This window comes from Drosophila teissieri, chromosome 2R (genome assembly GCF_016746235.2).
Source record: "Drosophila teissieri strain GT53w chromosome 2R, Prin_Dtei_1.1, whole genome shotgun sequence".
Lineage (NCBI taxonomy): Eukaryota > Metazoa > Arthropoda > Insecta > Diptera > Drosophilidae > Drosophila > Drosophila teissieri.
The window spans coordinates 11766024-11787890 of record NC_053030.1 but is presented as its reverse complement, the minus strand read 5'-3'; the positions used below and the strand labels follow the sequence as shown (position 1 = coordinate 11787890).

Sequence of the window (21867 nt, the reverse complement as noted above, 5' to 3'; positions counted from 1 at the left end):
TGCGCTCGAGTATTTTCTCGCAATTATGGATTACGGAACGGAATGACAATCTTTACACACAATATTTGTGTCGTTTGCCCACTGGCTTTTCAAATTCACTTTCCGTTATACGCGCGCACACAGACAATTCACAGCAGCACTCGCTCGTGTTTCAATCAATGCATAATTGATGAACAAATTTCAAGGGCCTGATTTTCACTTTTACTTTTTGCCAGCTTCGCTCTCAACGCAATTTCGACTGCCAGCGCGCAGGACTCTTGCCAAATAAAAAGTATCTCAGAGCTGCAAGAATCTAAGCGCCTTATCTTGAGGCTCTGTTAAGCTTGCGCTTACAGCGTGCTGTTAAGCTGTTGAGTGCAGCCAGTGTGACCATCCTTGACTTTTAATTCAAATTAGCATTTTCGATTGTGGGGGAAGCACAATAAATTCATTGTTGTAAGAAATCATCTTGCGTTTGGAGCTCATTCAATGGCTGCGTTTCACAAGCCGAACATCTGCTGGTGCAACTACCAACGAAATCCCTACGAGGAGATTCGTCAGAAGATACGAAATTATTGTGCGCTGAATAGCAAAAATGCTTGGAATCGACCTAAATTTCAGGTACGTAACGTTGGTAATGAATTCATTCAAAATTGAAAGCATCAAACGGAAGAATTTATAAAAAATCACATTTTGACTGAGCCATGTTTGACAAATTCCTAATCTGATACTTAACTAAAAACTGTAGAGCTCCCAAGATATATTAGTTAATAAAGGACCAAAGGTGCGAGAACTCAGCGATAAAGAGATCTACGAAATTTGCTGTAATAGCAAGAAAAGAAATTCAAATTTAAAAAAAGAAGAAGATTGTGTTAGTATAGGAAACAAATATTTTTTGTCTGAAAGAGAAGCTCAAAGAGATCCTGCACCGGAACATCATAAAAACAGAAGAAATCCTGCTGAGCTGGGACGTCAATCTATGCATCCTGGACAAGGAATTCACCCTTATGCAACACCGATATCAATAGCTCAAAGACCACTGGTTTCGAAAAATCCCAAGATTCTCTTTTCCCGACCCTCTCTTCAATTGACCTTATCTGACAGCACATCCATCAAGTATGCCACACCAACATTGCTAGCGCAACGACCTACTACCCCTAATAAAAAACCCAAAAGACGCGAGGAACATCGAAGAAAGCTTAAAGAAAACGTCCAAGCTCGGCATTCGAAAAAGCAGGACTCTATATGGAACTCTATGGAAAAGAAAAGAGATAATCAATACCGTACCGCATTGGAACCCCCGAAAGTTGAAACAACGCGCGAAATGAAAAAGCCGAACTCAATTTCTGAAAATTCAGAGCAAGCTCTGCTCAAGCAATTGTCCACAGAAAGGGTAACCAAGAGCAATCTAAGGAGAACAGGGCAACTGGACACATCCTTGGGTATTTACGAGAATGTTAAGCTGGACATCAACAAACGCAGATTTCAGCAACAATCTTACTTAAACAAAACTGAAACTCGTCGGGCCCTTCGATTGGAAAGGACTAGAGATCATCATTATCGTAACACCTTAGAACCCCCGAAACTTGAAATGAAAAAGGCGAAGTCAATTTCTAAAAATTCAGAGCAATCCCTGTTTAAGCAATTTTCCAAAGAAAAGGTAACCAAGAGCAATCTAAGAAGAACAGGACAACTGGACACATCCTTGGGCATCTATCGAAAGGTAAAGCTGGAGAATAAACCTTATAGCTCTATGCTTGGGGAGGTAAATGGTGAGCTGTCTAAGAAATTTTCGACACTAAGAAGCACGCACGAACTAAAGTTCCCTGAACCACGTCCACATAGACGTTCTTCAGACCGGATTGAAACTTCAGCTCCGTACACAGAAACCTTTTATAAAATGCTAAAGGGCAAAACTAACAAAATTTCAGAGTTTCATCCAATTCTGAGATCATCTAATCGCCTTCACCTTTCGTCAACAATGGATAGTAAGATAAGCCAAAAAAATCAGAAAAGCAAAACGGCGAGTGTGGGAGCCAAATTTTCGTGGGCATCCAACAATAAGGTAAGGTCCAGTTCTGGCCTTCTTGCTTCCGAAACCCACAGACATTTGAACGGCAATAAAACGAACGAAAGCTATTCAAAACCATTTCAAACAATGCTAAGGGGCAAGGAAAAGATCATACCAGAGCTAAACCGGGCTTTGACCAGCCACTTTCAAATAAAGCATGCCGGGAAAACAACTAGTTCGATCTGGATGGACCAGGAGCCAGTAACGTATACGCCACCTTTTGATGATGAACCGGAGGCATTGCAGTCATCTAAGAATGTATTAATAACGAAAAAGCCCCACGATATGCCCTCTCACCAAATATCGATCATAAAAAAGCCTGAAATTTTGCAAACTTTTAGGGAACATTCTGGGGTCAAGGAACATGAAGTTTCCCAAGATTTTGTTACAGTTCCGTTGGCTCCAAACCTAAAAAAAAGAATTAGTATGTCCCAGCTTAATAACATATACAAATCCAGTTCATCAAGTGAGTTATCGTTGGGTTTTCGTTCTTCAAAGCATCGCGTTTCCCCTGGTAGGAAGATTAGACTAAAAAAATTTAGTTCCTATATAAAAAGTTCCATGGCAGATCGCAAAATATTAGCCCAGATGAAGTCGAAGTGTCCAATTTCCTACTTGAAAAGAGAGAAAAGCACTTCCTATGGCAGGACACCGAGTCAGACTTCCTCGGATAAGTACCAACAAGCTGAAGGATCGATAGTCAGCACTACGGGCATTGCCCAATCCTTGATACCTAAACATAAGAAAGAGGATTATAAGGTCGAGGCCTTGGATGCGGACGAATCCTTGTTCGACTCTTTCCCAGAAGACTACGATCCGCTTGATGGCGTAAAAAAAACAATGAACGACATTATAGCCGGCGTGGCAAAGGAAGAGAAAGTCCCCGGGAAAACCCCTGAGAAACCCTACAACAAATCTCAGTCGAAGCGGGTTAAGCACAAGGCCAAGACGCCTTATCACGCCTCGGGTGCATTTGATGATCGCCAGAGCATCTTATCCCTGAGGAGGACGAGCCAGGAGGTCAAGACCCGTGAGAGTGAGGCTCTAAGCGATGTGCGTACGCGGGAACAGGTGCAAGAGACTTTCTACGCCAACGAAAGGTCCTCTGTACAAGCACGGATTAAAAAACTGATGAAGGAGGTTGCCATCCGCCAGGATTTTCGACCCAAAAAAAAACCACGGGATTTTGTGACGGAAAATATCGTCAGGCTAAGTAAGATTCAACCGACTAAAAGGTCCCCTGCAATGGTTAAGGGTAAACCGCAGAGGAAATACCCTTCTTTGATTAGGATATTAGCACCACACCAAAACCCTGTAAATCTGTCAAGAGTTTATAAAACTCCCGAGGTTAATATGTCGAAGCCCATAAGAATACGTCTATACTCCGACAAAATCTGGAGGGACCAGATGAATACCTATCAATCAGCGATTAAGAAACCCCCTCCAGATGTTAATGTTTGTCGCTTAAGTGAGAGGAAAAAATGTGATTGCTACCTATGCAAATTGCTTTTAAGAGGTAAGTTAAGCGATTTTGTGGGTCTATCTTAATAAATAGTTGAACTCCTTTTAGGCAAACATCAACGAGAATCAAGCTTTATTCAGAAAGCAAAGGCCCAAAGGCGTCGATTTGAACTTCGTTCGTATTATCTTGAATTACGAAAAAGGGAAAGGGAAGAAGAGATGTGTTGCCCTCAGATAAGCTGATATATAAAATGCTGTATTGTAATCCTAGAAGCGAATATTAATCTTTGGGAAGTCATGAGGCAAAGATCTGTATGCCTTTTGATTGTCCTTAGATTAATATTTGATTCTAGGAATATGTTTAAATCTATAATATTTTATGATAACACGTTTTTAATAAATAACTGTCACATATGTGGATCGATCTACTTACCTTTGTAGGTCTAGGTTAGTTTTCCAATTTTTCAGTTTTAATACAACAAAATTCCCCTTTCGAGATGAATATTTTAAGTGCTTTGAAGATAAAGAAGCTCAACTTGCAAAATACCTGCACCTCCTACTACGACTTCTTGACCTGTGAACACAACTGTCTGGATTCACTGAGGTGCTCAACTGTACCTCGCGATCCGCCTTCCAAGCAGGATCTTAACCGGCCTCCCAAAGTGGTCAGAAGTGGAGTGCAGTACTTCGATGTGGATGACAAGGCGGCGCAGTGGTATCTGGACACCCGACGATCCGCAGCCGAAAGAAAGCCATGCAAAAGGAGGTTCTGCTTCAGGTTTCATGTGCCCGTTCGCCATGCCGTTCGTCGAAAGGATAAAGCGGCGACTTACGCCCTTCCAGGACGACGGGTGTCTCCCGAGTTCCTCAGCCTCCTTCGGCAGCACCATGCCAGGATGCGCGGTCTGGGGAAGCTGCCGCGAAAATACCTGCAACGCAAGGCCAGTTTCTCCTACTACAAGTACGATGCGGCGGGTAAGAGCCGGCACATGCGACCTGGCATCTCCACAGCTGCACCTGTAGAATTTCCTTGCACCAATGTGGACTGCATTCGTCACCGGGTCTGCTCTTGTCCTCCGAAAAAGGAAAGTCCCCCACAGGCCCCCTTAAGTCAGGCGGATTCCAATCGTCCAGTAACCAACACAAAGCCCAGGAAAAAGCTCTTCTCGCCTTTTGCTAAAGATAAAGCAGTTGATGTAGTGAAAAAAAATGTAAATGGGGCTAAGGATAACCTCAAGGCAACGGACAGCCAGCCAAAGTCTAGGTTGCACAGAATTTATGCGAGCAATCCATCCTTAAAACCACCGGCAGCTAATCAAGAGCACCCTAAACCAATTGCATCGAAATCACAACCTAGTTTGAATCCCATGGAAAAGATGAAAAGCTGTCCCTGCTCCATTGAACAGCCCAATCGGTGGCCGAAATCCAGTGTTCCACCCAGTAAAAAAGCATCCAAAAGGATTCGAGATCCTCGCTGCACTGAGTACGAGAATAGGCCTTTCTTCAAAGCCATTAACGGAACTAACTACGGATCCCCAAATGGAAGTAAGAAACTAAGGAGGCGTAGTGAGAAGAACTACTGTGAAGACCATAGTGAGACTCAAGCAGATGTCCAGGAAGATCCGCCCTCAGAGAACACTTTCTATGCATCCGTCTCCAATCATCAGGAACTTGGTCTGGAACATCGTCAGCGACCCGACCTCCATGATCAGAACGATATTGAAATCCCGCCGAACCGTCATGGAAATAGCCTCGGCTATAGGGGTTTCATTCATCGCTCCGAAAACCAGAAACTTATTGATAGGGGCTGTGCTCCGATCCCGAAGTGCAAGAGGAGTAAGCCACCACCATATTGCTACCTCTGGTCCGCCGTCGATCCGGATATTCGGAAGGCGGAGAAGCATCGTCTCGCGGAACATAATTGGTGCCAGCGGCAGATGTTTCCAGACAGCAAACCTTACTCCTACTACTGGTCCTCAACGAATCCGGATGTAAGGAGCCAGGTGAAGCGAAGATTGAAAAAGGTTGACAGCAGGCGCCATTGTGGGTTGCCACGAAGGAGCATCCAACCACCCATATGCAGTCGGGATTATTCAGATCAAAATGAGGATATATGTACCTGCAGCAGATCCACAGTTCACCAGTTCTTTGACAACACCAACTCAGATTCTTTTGATCATCACAATCATTTATCTTTTTCTCGTGGCAAGAAACTTCAGTCTTTTGGCCTAGGACACGGTAGAAATCGGAAAGGAGCACCAAAGGAGGACTGTTCACTTGACTGGGAAGACGATCATTCCACAAGTAAAACACTTCCAAGGTGGCCAGGACTCATCTCAAGAAAGTTATCTACAGATTCAGATGGACATCTCTCAAAGAAACCACGCCTGCTGCCTAGGCTACATGCATTTGCCAAGCGATTTCTCTGGTCAGGATCTAAAGCAATCGAGTTCAAGTCCAATCATTTGGGCAGCGAAAGACCTAGGCATAGCCCCCTGTCTATAAATATCCGGGAAGGTAAATCCAAGGAAAGAGAAACTTCTGATCTGGAGCATCAAAAAGATAACCATAGAGTAATGTGCAACGAAACAAACTCTTCAGACAGGAAAATCTTCTTCAGGAATCAGGCCAGTATCCAGGATATACGGGGACCGAGAGATCCGAAGTTATGGTCTAAAACAATAAAGAAAAGAGCCAACTCAAGACGAAATTCCAAATCTGCACGCTCCTCGGGTTCAGAAATCGGTACGTACAGAAGGAGTAACACCTCCGCCTTTGGGCTACCAACCTGTTCCAGACGATCACCAAGAGCCAGGAATTACCAGATGTCCCAGGCAAAGAAGTCCTCGCTATGTAATGAAAGGTGTTCCTCAGTTAGTTGCAGTCATTGGAGCAACCAATCAAGTGATTGTCTAACCACTGATCCACGGCCGCAATCTCCCTGTCAAGTTCCTTTGGTGTCCCGTGCCCAGCGGGAGTGGGAGGAGCATCGGGAGCGAAAGAGGGCTAAGCGACATGTAGAGAAATGCAGACCATGCACGGATTACTTACTCACCTCACGGCGAACGGAGCCACAAACTCCGGGCGTACGTCGAGGAATGGTTACGTATCGAAACAATGAGTTCACCACGGAACTAAGTGATCCCTGCTTGAATGAACCAAAGAGAAAACGTTTCCGATTTACAGAACATTGTCCCATGCACAGGGATAAAAACTATTCGCGGCCACGAAATTATCGACACTCCGCTCGCTGTTGCGATGATTCCGATGCCTCCAGGCACAAAATCCCACAAGACTCGAGAAGGATGCGGGGAGGTATAGATTTTCATAATATGGAGTATTCTTTCAGAAGGCAACGCTGCACAGCGCACACCTTTCCAAAAGTTTGCCTTTCAAACTCGAAAGCAACAAGAGGGGTCATTCCCCAAAACCATGGAAGTCACCCAAGCACTTGTTTTGTTTCGACTAGAAGTAGGATAATCGGTCAAGCAAGCCGACTGTCAAGTGGCTATACCATGTTTATAGCAATGGATTACCACCTGACATGCGGACTAGCATGACACATATACTAATGGCAAATTATGATACATTGTTCATTTTCAAATTATCACGATCAAAGTTTTAATTGCGTATAAACAACAGTTTTTTTTTTAGATAATATAAATGCAAAGCTGGCTGGGAGGGATTAGGGTGGAGCGTTCCTTTTACTCGTTGGTAAACTTGGCAGGGCGCTTCTCGGCGAAGGCGGTCATTCCCTCCTTGCGGTCGGCCTATTGGATGTCAGAGATTAAAGAGATTAGATAGTGTAAACCAGATATTAGAACATGAACTAACCGTGGAGAACGTGGCATGGAAGGTGCGACGCTCGAACTTCAGGCCCTCCTGGAGAGTGGTCTCATAAGCGGTGTTAACGGCCTCCTTGCACAGCTGCACAATCAGATTGGAGTGGCTGCCGATCTTCTCGCCCAGCTTGACGGCCTCGCCCAGCAACTGGTCGGCGGGCACCACTTTGCTGGCCAGACCCAGCTTCTCGGCCTCCTGGGCGCCGATCATGTTGCCGGTGAGGCACATCTCCATGGCCTTACTCTTGCCAACAACGCGGGTGAGACGCTGGGTGCCACCGGCTCCGGGAATGGTGCCCAAGGCAATCTCGGGCTGACCAAACTTGGCCTTGTCACCGGCATAGATGATGTCGCACATCATGGCCAGCTCACAGCCACCGCCCAAGGCGTAGCCATTCACGGCGGCAATGATGGGCTTCTGGGTGCGGGCCACCTCGGTCCAGTCGTTCAAGAAGTTGCCCTGGATGCACTGCGAGTAGGTGTTGCCCACCATCTCCTTGATATCGGCGCCGGCGGCAAAGGCCTTCTCGCTGCCCGTCAAAACGATGGCGGAGATGGTCTTATCCTTGCCGAATTGCTGCAATGCGGTGGACAGCTCCTTCATCAGGCCATTGCAGAGGGCATTCAGAGCCTTGGGGCGGTTGAGGGTGATCACGGCCACGTTCTTGCTCTCGCCGGCCACTTCGGTCTTGATGTATTCCCAGTTGTTGGTGGCTGAAAAGAGATGGCATCATAAATGAGGTGATCGTACATACGTACGCGAATGTTACGCAATCAATGTTTATTTGCCTGGAAAAGTACAAGAGGTGTCGGGCCGAAACCGGCATTTGATATCTTGATTTTCCGGCTTAGGGTGGAGCTGGGCATCAATCGCTTGGACTTTGATCCCCCCTAATCCGCCACATACTTACAGGAGCTGCTGAAGCGGGTGGCCACCTGTGGCTGGCGGGCGGCTGCCTGCAGGACGCCCTGGGCACGGGTAGCGAAGATCTTAGCAATGTTGGCCATTTTCAAGGGTAGTCTGAGCCGGCTGCAAGTGCAATTCGTTATCTAATCGGATGCGGTATCTCTGGCATGAAGCCACTCTAGAACTTGGGGTACTTACGCTGCGAAGCACTGGAGCAATATTGGCGCACTCGTGGGATGGTGTGACCGCGTGTGATCCCAGCAGAAATGTCATTATTTCCAGTCACTGTTTCGGTCACAGTTTGAGGCACAGCAACAAGTGGTTTTTGCATTACTGCTGTTAAAGGAAACGTATTGTTAACAGCTGTAATTATATGCTTGACCATAATTTACAACATAAAAACATAATTTTGATGTTTCTAAAATCTTTTATATATATTTACAATAGGTGCTCTTCACGTTATACTGTAAATTTTAAAATACATTTTAAATTATGCTTAAAACTTCAGAAAGGAGCACTTTTATTTACGCTATTTACTTAACATAACCCCAGAGATTTAAAAATTAACAGGACTTTTTAGAAAGAACTTAGTTAATAAACATGTGAGTGATCACAATTAAGGCTATGTAAACTTATATCTCTAAACCTTTGGTATGCCAGTTTGCCTGGGAAGATTACTGCTGGTCTCCACCAGCCAAATGTGCTCCTCACGTTGCCTTCTTGTGCCATTTTCCCGACGAACCCGCCAAATTAGGAACACCAATACCACGATTAGGACACAGAAAATTACTATCACCAGACTAAAAATATATGCTTGGGGTGCTATAAGTAAATGCAATAAATTAATATAAATGAAGAGTAAATTCGTAAATATATGTACTTACTTTCACAGTAGGGAAACTTCCTAGCCCACAATGCGTCCTGGCAAATGTTCTGGCTCTCCCCTTTAAGTGTGTGCTCCGCTGGGCAGTCGTAGTAGATACGGGTGCCATTGGCTACTCTAGATCCTGCAGTGAGGATTGCCTGTGTGAAATGCCTGACTATCACGTTTGGCAGTTGGGGAACCACGCAGTCCACGTTCTCCTGAATGGAATCTCCTTGCGGTGGCTTCCGTGTCTTAGCAACAGTGGGTGCTATGCTATTGATACCACTTTCCGTGGTATTAATTGACGTTGAACTGATCGTAGTAGTTGGCATGACAACGCCCTCGCAAAGGGACTTCAGCTCATCATCTCCATCGCGGCAATCGCGGACGCCATCGCACAACTTGGAGTAGGGCATGCATTGACCAGAGGCGCAGTACATCTCCCAGTTGTCGCAGTTGGCCTGCTGCATCTGGGCCCGGCACAGCCATCCCTGCTCATCCGATCCATCCACGCAGTCCTGGACGCCATCGCAAACCGCTGTGCTGGCTATGCACGCTCCGTAGCTGCAGCGGAACGCATATCCCGGACACCAGACCTTCTCGCACATGGCGGACGTCTCATCGGAGCCATCTAAGCAGTTGGCGGCGCCATCACACAGCTGGTCCAGTTGGATACAGTCGCCTCCGCCGCAACGATGCCCGCAGCTCGTGGCGTTTGGCAACGCCGAGCAAATAGCGATTGCAAAGGAGAGAAAAATCACCAGCTGAATGGATAGATTCCGATGCGCTTCGAACATTCTGAATGGGTTACAATCAACAGACTGGCGGCTCCATGGGGCAGTTAAGGGTATTATTACGGGAGCAGTCCAAACCAGTTTAATGATGATATGACGATTGCTGTGCATAAGTGTGGGCTGTCATGGGCTTTTCTCAGCGGCAGTGAGTATTTTTAGCATGTATCAATGGCCGAGCTTATCTTGTTTGTCCTATCAAATGGATATTCCAAAATTGTATCTAGCTTACCATTAGTTGTGGTTCACATTTCCCTTTTTCCTATACTAAAAAGCATCCACATCCGGAAATGCTTTACATATTTGTGGTTACGATTATTAAACCATTAAATTGTCGTAAAGACTATAGAACAGAAAGATTCCTATGCATCTTCAGTTTACTAACCAGATTGAAAAATTTTCTACCTTCTTGAAAAAGTGAAAGAACTTTTGTGATATAAAAACTTGTATATTCTTTTTGTTTATTCATATGTTTGTTCATTGTTCTTATTGCTTTTCAACTGCATATTTTACTTTATTTCTCTGGTGAGTAACTTAGGTTAGTACGAATAACGTGCTCTAGTTTATAATAGAACGTGGTAATTATAAAGAAAAGCTTATGGTTAGTTGGGTACAAATACAGCTCGGGGTTGGCTGGCCGGAAACAAAAAACTGCAAATACTTGAAGTAAACTTAAGTAACACGTCAAATGCTTTCCAATAAGGAAAGTCTCTTTATTTTTTGTGCGCAGATGGCGGCGGTGTGCCGTAAAACTTCCGCTTCTTTATGGTACCGCCTTTGAAGGGAGTTGCTGTAAGAAATAGAATAATTAGAATAATGCAAAGAATCAATCATAAAGAACCTACCATATAGCGAAAGTAAGTCATTTTTGTTGCTTGGCACCCGCTTGATCACTGTGGCCGGCGTTCTTGTCGGATCTATAACGATATATTGCTCCCAGAACGAAACGGGCAGCTCAAGGAGTGCCTTCATCACCTGCTTCTGGGTAAAAACTTCCGTGTAGATCGCGTGCTGGTCGGGATCTGGTGTGGAGTAACCCACAATGGTGGGGCCAAAGATGAGCGAGATATTATCGATCGGCATTAGCACGACTGGGCACTGGGCAATTCGCTGGAAGTGCAGTATGAGGAAAGCAAGCGTATCCCTATTGGCTTGAGGTAGCTGCTTCACCGACTTGACCAGCATATCCTGGGATGTTTTGGTGTCAGGGTTCTGGACGGCGTTGGCGAAATCCTTCCACTGGCTGGTAGGAATAAGAGGCTCTGTTAGGGACCTCAGGAAATCCTTGACGCAACAGCACAGCACATAAATATCCGTGTTGCCCAAATGAGGAGTGGCCTTGCCTCGCAAGAACTGCTCCTTGAGGGCCTTATACTCCCGCTCCGAGGAGGACAATCGATAGAGGCCCACCTCGGTAAGGCCGCGGGCCTCAATCTCGTTTACGCAGTGCACAACCAGTGCCGGGATCATGGGTGCAATGGATGGTGCAAAGTCTGAGACATAGCCAGTCATGGTCTTCGTTGTGGGCGTTCCCGTTTGTGGCACACAGCTTACGGTGAGCAAGTACCGGCAATCAAGGTGACAGCGCACTGGGCAGTCCCGACATCTCAGGCCAACGGCCCCAAACCGAATGCTGAAAATTATAAAGTATTTAATGAATGAAAAACGTAATATAAGCGTAACTTTTAGTTAGCCTACCGTTTCTGGCACTGGACGCAATTGTCGCCACGCAAGAAAGTCTTCTGACTGAAGGTGTGGTTCCTCATCAGTGGACGGTGCTGCAGAGGCGTTCCGGATTCAGCGATCACGTGAGGAGCCATCGCATTTACCGGCGTCAGCGGCGGTGCGGTGGCCTCCTTAAGAACCGATCGCCGTGGCGTCGAGGACAGTCCATCGCCAATCCTCTCGTTGCCGCCAATTACGGGCAGCGACTCAATGGTCGACTCAGCTCGAATCACGCCCTGTCCATCCTGGGGTATGGTGACTTTAGTAGTGGCACAAAAGCGCTCAGCGCCTTGACCCACGTCCACTGTGTGTTGCTCCACTCCGATTCCGGCGCTAGAGCGCCGCGACTTTCCGGTGGTTGGGGTATTACCGGACATACTGCCATTGAGTCCTGTACTCAATCGCGATCGCTTGTTGCCGACGCTAGGAATCTGATTCTTGGGCAGCGAGGGACGATGCTCCCGCCAAGATTTTGATGTGCGCACATCGAGGAAGTCATCCTCAGAGTGAGTAATGGACAAATCGGACAGCAACGATCCGGTCGAGTTGATGTCGCCATAGGACTTGTCCTCACGCACGGCGTTCAAGGACTTGCGCTTCCGCGACGAGGGCAGTGTGTGCAGAAAGGCCAGCTTGTCGCGCGTCTCGTTATTCAGATTGCGCTCATGACGCAGCAGGTCCGCCACAGCCATGATCTTGCTCTCCATGGCATCCCGTTCGTGTTCCGCCTGGCGACGCGCCTTGATCTCCATGTCAATGATGCGGCGTGCGTGAAACAGTTTACCCTCCAGGTCGCCCATTTTGGTCAGCGACTTGTCCAGCTCGTTTTGGATCCTGGCCGTCTCGGCAGCGTAGCCCGCGCACTTTTCGTGGTACTGCTCGAACATGCGCAGGAACCGCAGGAACTCTATGTGAAATATAAACATCATGTAGGGCTTCATTCGCCTCGCTAGTGCTCAGTTTTACTCACCCTCCTCGGCAGTTCCATCGGTAAGCACTTGCATGCAGCGTCGCAGATCATCAAAGGACGCCAAGGCGGAGAGCGCCATTTTCGCTTGTCTGCGTATTTCTGAGGATCGGTTTTCACTCGCAGGGACTGCCTGCACACGGGATGCTTTGATTCAACTTCGAATTCTACTGAAAATCAGTACTATTTCCCCAAAAAACGAGTGGCAAACGGAGCACGCTGCAAACGACGCGCTGAATTTTTTCAAGTTCCGTTGTTTTCAAATTGACGCCATCCGCGCAGTGTGACCGTTCGTGGGTAGCTCAAAATAACAGTGACTACCTCATGTAATAAGAAAATATCGGTATGATCATGTTAAAGATGAAACGTTATCAATTCTTTTGGATTTAATAAAATAAACACCCGCATTTTCTATATTCTAGCTATCTGCATTTTCGATGTAACCTGGTTTAATCTTTAGTATTTGTCAATAAATATTTTGTGCTCAACATAAACTACCATCACTAAAATCACTTCTGACCCGAACAGTGTTGCCAAACGTATCACAGTCTTGATTTTGTTTGAAAAATGTCTGTCCACTCACCCAATCCTGGCCTGATCCTGCAGAGCAAGCGTTTCAATGGACTGCGAAATATCCTGGAACGCGAAGGCCCCTTCTGCAAGGACGGCTTCGCGGCCTCGCCGGAAAACCTGGAGTTCCTGCAGACCAAGTGCCAGGTTCTGATTATCGGAGCCGGCGGATTGGGCTGCGAACTACTAAAGGATCTGGCATTGATGGGCTTCGGCAACCTGCACGTCATCGACATGGACACAATCGAGCTGTCCAATCTTAATCGCCAGTTTTTGTTCCGGCGCACCGACATTGGCGCCTCCAAGGCTGAGTGCGCGGCTCGGTTCATCAACGCACGAGTGCCCACTTGTCGGGTGACACCGCATTTCAAGAAGATCCAGGACTTTGATGAGTCCTTCTACCAGCAGTTTCACCTTGTTGTCTGTGGCCTTGACTCGATCGTCGCCCGGCGTTGGATCAATGGCATGCTGCTTTCCATGCTGCGATATGAGGAAGACGGCACCATAGATACCAGCTCCATAGTGCCCATGATTGATGGTGGCACCGAGGGCTTCAAGGGCAACGCACGCGTCATCCTGCCTGGGTTCACGGCCTGCATTGAATGCACGCTGGACCTGTTCCCGCCGCAGGTTAACTATCCCCTTTGCACCATAGCAAATACTCCCAGGCTGCCGGAGCACTGCATTGAGTATGTGAAGATCATACAGTGGGAGAAACAGAATCCGTTTGGAGTGCCCCTAGATGGGGACGATCCCCAGCATATTGGCTGGGTCTACGAGCGGGCTCTGGAGCGGTCAAATGAGTTCAACATCACCGGAGTCACCTATCGCTTGGTGCAGGGCGTTGTCAAGCACATCATACCCGCCGTGGCCAGTACCAATGCAGCCATTGCCGCTGCCTGTGCTTTGGAGATCTTTAAGCTGGCCACCAGTTGCTATGACAGCATGACAAACTATCTGAACTTCAACGACCTGGACGGTATCTATACCTACACCTACGAGGCTGAGAAATCGGAGACCTGTTTGGCGTGCAGCAACACACCGCAGCCGTTGCCAATTGAGGATCCCAACACCACCACGCTGGAGGATGTGATAAAGCTATTGTGCGATTCCCCGCGCTTCCAGCTGAAAAACCCAGCCTTGACGACTGTGATGAAGGACGGTAAGCGGCGGACTTTGTACATGTTCGGGGTAAAGAGTATTGAAGAGGCCACCCGAAAGAATCTTACACAGAGCCTGGGCGAACTGGGGCTACAAGATGGCCAGCAGCTAACAGTCACCGATGCGACATCGCCATCCGCCATGACTCTGCAGCTAAAATACCAGTCCAATGAGGTGGAGATGGTCTAAAATGTATCACAGTAGATAACAATTTTAATACACACTTCGTACATGTAAATAAACAGCAGGCTCAGCCTCAAGTTACGCATCTAAATGCTCATGTCCAGTATGTACTTCTTGCCGGTGAAACCCTTGAAGCTCAAAGCAGCGGCCGCTGCGTCTTTAAAGTTTGCCAAGGGCACCATCTCATGGTTGGGGGCCACGAACTTTCCCTGCTCCATCAGCTCGAAGATCTCCTTAAACATTTTCGAACGTTCTGGTGAACTGTAGTTCTCCTTGGACCAGCGAGTCATCCAGAAGCCTCTAAATGCAATGTCCTTGAAAATAAGAGGTCCGGTCGCCACGGTGACGGGTTCACGGGACATTCCACCGTAGGTAACCAGTACACCGGCATTGTCTAGATGGCGCGACACCTCCGTGGCGCTTTTCCCGCCAACACAGTTGAAGGCCAGGCGGGGCTTCTTCAACTTGCCCGACTTGAAGATGTCACTGGTGCGAATCTCGGCCTCGGTTAGGACCTCGGTGGCTCCCAGGCACTGAAGCATTTGCTTTAATTCGGCAATCTCGGGGCGGTCCCTTACAATGCCAACGCTATTGATGCCCCAGGCTCGGCACAATTGGTGCACTGCCTGGCCAACGGCGCTGTTGGCGCCGTTTTGGATGACCGTGTCACCTGGACAAAGCTGCACAAAGTCCTTAAGCATCCGGTAGGCAGTGGTGGGATTCACTGTCGAGGTGGCGGCCTCCGCCAAGCCAACTTTTTTGGACACGACCAGCAGCTGATCCTCCTTGTAGACGGCATGGGTGGTCCATGTGCCCAGACCACTGGCCAGGGGAATAACGTGTTGTCCCGCTTCCAAGCCTTTGACTTTGTCGCCGACGCAAATGACCTCCGCCACACACTCATTGCCGCCAACAGCTGGGAACTTGGGCTTCACCGGGTATTTACCTGTACGGAATTTAGGATAATCATTATTATAGTGACTCTGATAAAGCTTTTTATTATTAAGTAGGTAATTTATTTATTTATTTAGTAATGTTATTTATTATTTTTCAATTTAGATTATAGATTAAATTCTTTGATTCATACGATAATTGGATCGCTTGAGCTAAGCTTCATTACAATTTACAGCCGCAAAAGTGAGCATTGTTCAAAGTACAAAGATTTGCTGATAGTCTTCATAGCATTTTAAAAACAATCTTCTTGGTAAGCCCAGGAAAATCTGTTAACCAACTTCCAAACAAATGCGGATACCATAAATACAAGTTTTCTTGATCGACGCTTTTTATCCTAGAAGCTCTGTTGTATCATAGTGAAATAGGCATAACCGGCATTTGGTTATATTTGTGATGTTGCATGCATGATGTATGTTAGTTTATGATATATGCTTACCCTGGATGGTGTTTATGTCCGCGGGGTTAATGGGAGCCGCGAGAATCTTCACCAGCACCTGGTTGTCCTTGGGATCGGGAAGTTGGTCCTCCACCAGTTGCAGCACCTCTTGTGGCTCGCCGTGCTGTGTGTACTTCAGGGATTTGGCCACCACCGACATTTGGCGGCTCCATTGGGCTGAGTTAATGCGAGATAAAAAGCCTCTGCGCAACATTTTGTACTAATAGTTTAGATTTTCGACCATCAAAATAGTAAAACGAAAATTATTATGCAGGTCAGTGTGACCGTTTCAGCGTTGCTGCCAACTTGATGTTTTAATGACAACATAGGGATTCTAAATGTTGATTGCTGGCATTTTCGGCCAAACGACAAACGGTCGCCGTGTTTTCGCCAAATTTCAGGTGTCTCAAATCGATTTTTTAAACAAAACCTCAAGAAATACTCAAAAAAACTGAATTGACCGGTGGTAAAATGGACGCGTAAGCTAAGAAATGTGATTAATCCTGGCATTATGTAGTTTAACAATTGGGCACCCTTGCAGCTTACAAGACGAAGTGGAGTCGCTGGAAGCTATCCTAATGGACGATGTTTGCATCAAACGCACACCCAGGTAGGTGATACAGTAGCTACCCAATATATGCGTTCGATACTACAGCCAGTATTGCAATCCCCCGAAAAGCGGTGAGGTGGAGCAGATCGAGACCACGGTGCTGCCGCTGACCGGGGAGGAGGAGGAGCAGCAGTATGTGTGCGTTACCTTGCAGGTGCATCCAACACCTGGCTATCCGGAGGAGAGTCCCACATTCAAGCTGCTGCGTCCGCGGGGACTGGACGATGCCCGTTTGGAGGCAATCCGAAGCGCGTGCAACGCCAAGATCAAGGAGTCAATTGGTTTTCCGGTCGTATTCGACCTCATCGAGGTGGTGCGGGAGCACCTTAGCGGCAGCAATCTGCCTAGTGGCCAGTGCGTTGTCTGTCTGTATGGATTCGCCGATGGCGACGAGTTCACACGCACCGAGTGCTTCCACTACCTGCACAGCTACTGCCTAGCCCGGCATCTTAACGCCCTGCGTCGCAACTACCAAGAGGAGTTCGATAAGTTACCCGCCTGGCTGCAGAAGACGGCCGATCCCTTCCAGGCACTGTGCCCTGTTTGCCGTGAGCACATCGGCGACGAAACGGATAGTCTCAAGTGCGCCATGCCGCCATCTGAGTTGCTGAATGCTCCGGATTTTAAGGTGACCGAGGAGCTGCGTCAAATGCAGCAGCGCATGTCGGAGTTGTATCTGCAGCAAAAGAGTCGCGGCGCCATTATCGATGTAAACGCCGAGGGATCGGCAGTGATTTCCATCGAGACAGAGGAGGACATTCGGCGAAGGCGACGTCGAGAAGAAGCCGAGGCAGCTAAAAAGCTGGAGGGACCGGCGAAGGAGGAGGTTATCAAGCCCACAACTAGTTCCACATTTGCGCCAGTGGTGCAGGAGACCCACCGCATCATGCCGGAGCCGACCAACAATAACTATCACCACAATCGTCGGCATTATCGCGGCGGCAGGCGTCACCATCATCACCATCAGCATGGTCACCATCATCGGGCCGAAAGGGATCGTGAGCAGAATGCGGCTGCAGCTCCGGCCCCCGCAGGTGGCTCCACATCGAATACGGGCAATGGCAAGCAGGCAAAGGCCCAGTCAGCCAGTTCCGGGCTTGCCAGGTGACGATGGCTTCCGGAAGAGATGGGGATCCGGATACCCATTGCGTTGCCATGCTGCTAATACACAATAAAGCACCAACCCGAACGGCCCAGGTTTAGTTTTATGAGGCGCACTCGTTTCTGTGACTTTTTAAGTTCGTACGTTCGTATATATTTATATTTAGTTAGCTTTAGCGAGCCGGGTTAGCTAATTTGGACTATATTAATGATGATATTTAGTTGTACCTTAACTATAATGATATTTGTAATGATTTACAAAAGACTTGCGGCACCATGCCAAGCCGATATTATTAGGGCCTTTGAAAGCTAGCGCGTAGAGCAGCATGTATTTAGCAGCACCAACTGGCAGCGCTGGCGTTGACGAGATTACACCACAGCATTGTGAAGATCGAGGAGAAGACGGTATTGATATCCACTTACGCATAATCTGCAACTGCACTTCAAAGTTTAGTCTAAATAAATCCCTCTCTGGCAGCCTATAGCACAAGGAAACGTAAGAACCCAGCTTTTACTTGATTTAGTTGGACGATTAAAGTTGGAGCGGCATTTCTAGTCAGTGAATGGTGGTCAGAATAGAGGCAACAGAGGAGGAGGAACCCGATACAGGGCATCTGCATTAGCATGCATGCACACATATTTAAATATCACAATTAATTGAGTGTTTTGTAGAAAACCAAATAGTGATCCGCACGGATCGATCATGGTATTATATCGAAAATTCAATTTCAATGTGTCAAATAACTACTACGATTGAGAACTTAAATGAATAAATCAAATTCGGAAATCAGCAGTACCCTGTGTTTTATTTCTTATCCTCGGGTGTTTGGGTCGGTTGATAGAATAAAAAGGCAGCGGCTTATGTTGTTATTTTTTTTGTAAATGTTTATTTCGCATTTGAATTGTTTTAATTTAATAGAATTACAAAAAACGAGTTGTAATGCATTTCTTTCGTTTCGTACAACAAAATAATTTAGTATTAGTATTTTACAGTATTTATAGAAACGGGTTCGATTTCTTTCGCCCTTCTGCATCGTAATTCATTCGCTGATATTGCATATAAAAAACAAAATAATTATGCAATACAAAATCTGTGTGTGTTTGTCGCTTAACAGTTAAATATTAATTAAACTTATAGTAATGACTTTTAGTATATAATTAAATATTTTCTTTATGCGGCTTACAATTTTCACTTTCCTATTAGTTTAATAACAGAACAAAATCAAATTTTATCTCTTTAACGGGTTTAGTTATATTTTTTTGGCCGTTCCGCCTCTGCCACGTGCCACTCCTGGCTAGGTATCCACCGGACTGGCGATTCCAGTGGAGCCCTGAAACTCAAGATGGTTGCAGCAGAGGCCTCGGCATTTCATTCGAATGTTTTATTTTTTCACTAATATTTTTCGATATTTTTTTTTATTGGTTTTCATTGTTTTGTATTTTTTTGTTTAATTGCCTTAGAGCACTTGGAGTGTATTTTTCATTAATTTACGCTTGCTTTTCGCTTTATAAGTATATACAAATCATAATTTCGGAAACGTGTATAACTAGTGAATAAAGGTAGTGGGCATTACAAATTAGTAGTAGCAAAAGGTAGTATTAGTAATAGTAGTACTCGTAAGTAGGTTGCTTGTCTGATCAACTTTGTGTGCTAGCTATATGTCTGCATATCTTTCATCTTAACCGTGTCTTTTACAAAATATATATAGTATAAACATCTATAAATTTCGCTCTTCCACTCCATTAGGGCACTTCAAAGTTAGTCTCTTTTGTAGAACTGTGTGCTGTTCCTGCTACATTCAGTGCTAATGTAGCCTCGATTAGTTTTGGAGAGGGTTTTGGGTTTAGTTTAGAATTTCAGTGCCTAGTTAGTACGTAGAGTTGTGTGTATGTGGTTTAATTATTGGCATTCTTTTGCTTCTCTATCGTCGTCCTCATCTATAAAGGTGGCTGGCGTTCCTATAGCCGGAACGGTTCGCGCTTCTCCGTCGGTGTGGTTCCCCGCGAAGTGCGTCTCATTGTGGAGCTAAAAGTGGGCTCCGCTGAGCTCTTTCGGGGCGTTTGCATGCCGGAGGGCGTTGAGCTACCGCTGATGTTCCGCCTGGGATCGAAAAGTATCAGATTAGTCGCTGTTCTTTAAATAGTTTTTCACATTATAACACATAAAAATAACAAAAAATGTATTGTAATCTGATAATCGAACTTAAGCATTAGTCAGAAGCATTTTTTGCTTGTTGTTCTCTGGGTTTTTATGGCATGGACATGCACATCAACATTCACATGCGCGGAAAAGGGTTGAACAAACAAGGAAACTTAACAATAACTTTAGACGGGTATAAATCATAATTACTTGCTATAGACTGAGTTGAAATTGACTAGTAAATGTCTTTGTTGTAAGCTTATCAACTTTACCCCAAGCTGGTTGGATTCGTAGTCGAGCTGGGCGATGTTGACTTGGAATCGAATGAGGGTATCTTAATCGGTATCCGTGATGGCCGGCTTTTGGTGTTTGAGGGGGTAGTAAGTACAACGATAGTTAGCAAAGGTAAACCATAACCGCTGCCTAATTAATATACATGATCACGATCTTAAATCTAGCCTAAACTTATGAGTATGTATTTATGTTACGTGTTCTATGCCGTTCGAGGCTGTATTACCTAATTGGTTTGAAGCCGAAGCCTGTTAGTGCTGGTATACTGGATGATCTACTCATGCCTCCGTTGCTGTTTCAGTTTTGGGTAATTATATTTGGTTTTGGGAGGGGTTTCAGGCACGAGTTTTAGTTGCATTTTTAGTTGCGTTCAAGCCAATTTCAAATGATTCAAAAGGCCAATTGGAGTTGTAAGTTAGCGATTCATGATGTTGATTGTTTGTGTAAGTGGTGGTGGTGTTGGTCAATAGTTAATGCGGTAAACCGAAAACAGTGTGAAAATAAAAATAATAAATTAATAAAAGTTTGAATATTTAATTGTGTTTGATCCCGCCCACTGTCCCCGCTAATATCGATTCGATGAGATGCTCTAATCATAGAATCCCTACCTTGTAGGCGCCGGACTAGCCGATCCGGAGGCGGTTTTGCGGGTGATGGTGCTGGTGCCATTGAGACGACTGCCGGGAGTGGTGGTGGTGGTCACCGAAAGTCGCGCCGGACGCGGAGTGGCACCGCTGGCTGTGCTGCCCGTTGAAGGCTTGCGTTGCGGAATGCGTGAGGGCGTGTGATCGTCTACAAAAGGAAAGAGCAACCAATTAGCCAAAGATCTGCAGAGGAACTCATTTGCTACTTACCCGTGCTATCCAGCGACAGCGTGGAGCCATGTCGCGATGGCGGCTTTGATCCCTGTCTGCTGAGCGGGCGCGAGTTGGGCTTGGAGCCGGCGCGAGAGCCTCCTGGCGTGAGGCCCGTGCGCGTGCTCGTGTAGGTGACCTTGCGGGGTGTGTACCGGCCGGAAGGTCCTCCATGGCTGCCCTCGTTGTCGCTCAGGGAGTCGGGAGTGCTGGCCGAAAGTGAGGAGCGCGATGGCCGTGACATGGGAATGGAGCGGACGGAGCGCTCGCGTACCTTTGTGAAAACAAATAAAACATTTATTATAATTCTGGTTTATTGCATGTTCAGGACCCCCTGCCCACGTGAATGATGAAACCGATATCGGGCACTCCTGCTGGAGCAGCTTCTGCGTCTTCTGCTCCTGCTGTCTGCGAACTTACCCAGTGTGTTGTTGGATGACAATGCAGCACGTGTGGACTCAGCGGTACCGAACGGCTGGTATTGCAACGGACGAATACCGTGCCGCCGGCACCCATGTGAATGGGAAAGGCGCATGGAACCTGGTCTTGAGCGCGGATTTTCTCAAAGATTGGCATTAGTTCGGCCAAGTGTTCGTCGGCTAGGGAATTAATTTCGATATGTTTAACCAACAATGAACAAACGTATTTCATTTGGCAAACGGTTTATGATCATTTAAGCCGTGGACAACAACCTAACCTGGCCTAATAACCTCATAGCCTCATCAATGAATAGTGTAGGGTGTACTATGCTCTAGCATTAACTAAAAAATGTCGCAAATACTTATTCAAATACAATTACAAAAAAAAAGAACATATTTATACCAAGTATTCGTTTCTCATGCAGATATATAAATGATATTTAAAGAGTCGGCGGCGCAGCAGCGGTAGCTTTTCTTTGTCAACAACACACACAACGAACCCAAAAAAGGACGAAAGGAGCACTTACCTTGTGCCCTTGC

General features: G+C 46.4%; 9 protein-coding genes across 39 annotated transcripts in view; 4 read left to right on the top strand and 5 right to left on the bottom strand.

Moving 5' to 3' along the window:
• The first annotated feature begins 454 nt into the window (after positions 1 to 454).
• LOC122613626 lies at positions 455 to 3925 on the top strand. Its single transcript, XM_043787899.1, has 3 exons — positions 455 to 600; positions 728 to 3566; positions 3621 to 3925. The coding sequence occupies exons 1-3, from the start codon at positions 469 to 471 to the stop codon at positions 3752 to 3754; spliced, it is 3105 nt and encodes a 1034-aa protein (XP_043643834.1). The 5' UTR covers positions 455 to 468; the 3' UTR covers positions 3755 to 3925.
• Positions 3926 to 3959: 34 nt separating this feature from the next.
• LOC122613627 lies at positions 3960 to 7114 on the top strand. The gene is given in 2 exon segments (XM_043787900.1): positions 3960 to 6892; positions 6895 to 7114. Coding segments are annotated over 2 exon segments (2970 nt in total). The 5' UTR covers positions 3960 to 4008; the 3' UTR covers positions 6981 to 7114.
• On the bottom strand, positions 7108 to 8579 carry LOC122613646 (probable enoyl-CoA hydratase, mitochondrial). Its single transcript, XM_043787928.1, has 4 exons — positions 8459 to 8579; positions 8265 to 8383; positions 7346 to 8067; positions 7108 to 7281 (listed from the first exon to the last, which is right to left on the bottom strand). Exons 2-4 carry the CDS (start codon positions 8359 to 8361, stop codon positions 7216 to 7218), a joined length of 885 nt encoding a protein of 294 aa, XP_043643863.1. The 5' UTR covers positions 8362 to 8383; positions 8459 to 8579; the 3' UTR covers positions 7108 to 7215.
• Positions 8580 to 8718: 139 nt separating this feature from the next.
• LOC122613635 (modular serine protease) lies at positions 8719 to 9977 on the bottom strand. The gene is made up of 2 exons (XM_043787914.1): positions 9145 to 9977; positions 8719 to 9082 (listed from the first exon to the last, which is right to left on the bottom strand). Exons 1-2 carry the CDS (start codon positions 9920 to 9922, stop codon positions 8901 to 8903), a joined length of 960 nt encoding a protein of 319 aa, XP_043643849.1. The 5' UTR covers positions 9923 to 9977; the 3' UTR covers positions 8719 to 8900.
• Positions 9978 to 10353: 376 nt separating this feature from the next.
• On the bottom strand, positions 10354 to 12887 carry LOC122613629 (rac GTPase-activating protein 1). Its single transcript, XM_043787906.1, has 4 exons — positions 12612 to 12887; positions 11615 to 12548; positions 10762 to 11549; positions 10354 to 10706 (listed from the first exon to the last, which is right to left on the bottom strand). Exons 1-4 carry the CDS (start codon positions 12688 to 12690, stop codon positions 10630 to 10632), a joined length of 1878 nt encoding a protein of 625 aa, XP_043643841.1. The 5' UTR covers positions 12691 to 12887; the 3' UTR covers positions 10354 to 10629.
• A 233-nt stretch (positions 12888 to 13120) lies between these two features.
• Positions 13121 to 14613, top strand: LOC122613630 (nedd8-activating enzyme E1 catalytic subunit). The gene has a single exon (XM_043787907.1). The coding sequence runs from the start codon at positions 13176 to 13178 to the stop codon at positions 14526 to 14528; it is 1353 nt and encodes a 450-aa protein (XP_043643842.1). The 5' UTR covers positions 13121 to 13175; the 3' UTR covers positions 14529 to 14613.
• On the bottom strand, positions 14526 to 16213 carry LOC122613633 (enoyl-[acyl-carrier-protein] reductase, mitochondrial). The gene is made up of 2 exons (XM_043787912.1): positions 15913 to 16213; positions 14526 to 15468 (listed from the first exon to the last, which is right to left on the bottom strand). Exons 1-2 carry the CDS (start codon positions 16124 to 16126, stop codon positions 14609 to 14611), a joined length of 1074 nt encoding a protein of 357 aa, XP_043643847.1. The 5' UTR covers positions 16127 to 16213; the 3' UTR covers positions 14526 to 14608.
• Positions 16214 to 16244: 31 nt separating this feature from the next.
• On the top strand, positions 16245 to 18413 carry LOC122613632 (E3 ubiquitin-protein ligase RNF25). Of its 2 annotated transcripts, XR_006325700.1 has the most exons (4): positions 16245 to 16391; positions 16454 to 16522; positions 16592 to 18028; positions 18102 to 18413. XR_006325700.1 is itself a non-coding variant. In XM_043787910.1 (3 exons), the coding sequence occupies exons 1-3, from the start codon at positions 16384 to 16386 to the stop codon at positions 17628 to 17630; spliced, it is 1116 nt and encodes a 371-aa protein (XP_043643845.1). In that variant the 5' UTR covers positions 16245 to 16383; the 3' UTR covers positions 17631 to 18413. The 2 variants fall into 2 exon arrangements, 1 of the variants encoding a protein (XP_043643845.1); XM_043787910.1 differs by having other exon boundaries at positions 16592 to 18413.
• A 69-nt stretch (positions 18414 to 18482) lies between these two features.
• The window catches only part of LOC122613623 (microtubule-actin cross-linking factor 1), a 68471-nt gene continuing 65086 nt past the window's right edge, over positions 18483 to 21867 (bottom strand). For 12 of the 30 annotated variants that reach the window (XM_043787885.1, XM_043787868.1, XM_043787881.1 and 9 more), the window contains 4 exons: positions 20909 to 21182; positions 20663 to 20846; positions 20036 to 20122; positions 18483 to 19724 (listed from right to left, as the gene is read on the bottom strand). In XM_043787885.1, the coding sequence (XP_043643820.1) occupies positions 19583 to 19724; positions 20036 to 20122; positions 20663 to 20846; positions 20909 to 21182 (687 nt within the window). In that variant the 3' untranslated portion in view covers positions 18483 to 19582. Of the gene's footprint in view, positions 19725 to 19973; positions 20123 to 20280; positions 20347 to 20662; positions 20847 to 20908; positions 21183 to 21328; positions 21508 to 21867 lie in introns of all 30 variants that reach the window. The other 18 variants (XM_043787895.1, XM_043787871.1, XM_043787876.1 and 15 more) reach the window with 5 other exon arrangements.

Coding starts and splice junctions, on each gene's coding strand:
- LOC122613632 (XM_043787910.1), top strand. Junction 16,523..16,591: donor TGCATCAAACGCACACCCAG/GTAGGTGATACA, acceptor TCCCCCGAAAAG/CGGTGAGGTGGAGCAGATCG.
- LOC122613630 (XM_043787907.1), top strand. CDS start 13,176: ATGTCTGTCCACTCACCCAATCCTGGCCTGATCCTGCAGAGCAAGCGT.
- LOC122613626 (XM_043787899.1), top strand. CDS start 469: ATGGCTGCGTTTCACAAGCCGAACATCTGCTGGTGCAACTACCAACGA. Junction 601..727: donor GGAATCGACCTAAATTTCAG/GTACGTAACGTT, acceptor TAAAAACTGTAG/AGCTCCCAAGATATATTAGT. Junction 3,567..3,620: donor ATGCAAATTGCTTTTAAGAG/GTAAGTTAAGCG, acceptor AACTCCTTTTAG/GCAAACATCAACGAGAATCA.
- LOC122613629 (XM_043787906.1), bottom strand. CDS start 12,690: ATGGCGCTCTCCGCCTTGGCGTCCTTTGATGATCTGCGACGCTGCATG. Junction 12,549..12,611: donor CGATGGAACTGCCGAGGAGG/GTGAGTAAAACT, acceptor TATTTCACATAG/AGTTCCTGCGGTTCCTGCGC. Junction 11,550..11,614: donor TGCGTCCAGTGCCAGAAACG/GTAGGCTAACTA, acceptor TATAATTTTCAG/CATTCGGTTTGGGGCCGTTG.
- LOC122613633 (XM_043787912.1), bottom strand. CDS start 16,126: ATGTTGCGCAGAGGCTTTTTATCTCGCATTAACTCAGCCCAATGGAGC. Junction 15,469..15,912: donor GGACATAAACACCATCCAGG/GTAAGCATATAT, acceptor AATTCCGTACAG/GTAAATACCCGGTGAAGCCC.
- LOC122613635 (XM_043787914.1), bottom strand. CDS start 9,922: ATGTTCGAAGCGCATCGGAATCTATCCATTCAGCTGGTGATTTTTCTC. Junction 9,083..9,144: donor GAAGTTTCCCTACTGTGAAA/GTAAGTACATAT, acceptor ATTTACTTATAG/CACCCCAAGCATATATTTTT.
- LOC122613646 (XM_043787928.1), bottom strand. CDS start 8,361: ATGGCCAACATTGCTAAGATCTTCGCTACCCGTGCCCAGGGCGTCCTG. Junction 8,068..8,264: donor CACCCGCTTCAGCAGCTCCT/GTAAGTATGTGG, acceptor ATCTCTTTTCAG/CCACCAACAACTGGGAATAC. Junction 7,282..7,345: donor TCCATGCCACGTTCTCCACG/GTTAGTTCATGT, acceptor GACATCCAATAG/GCCGACCGCAAGGAGGGAAT.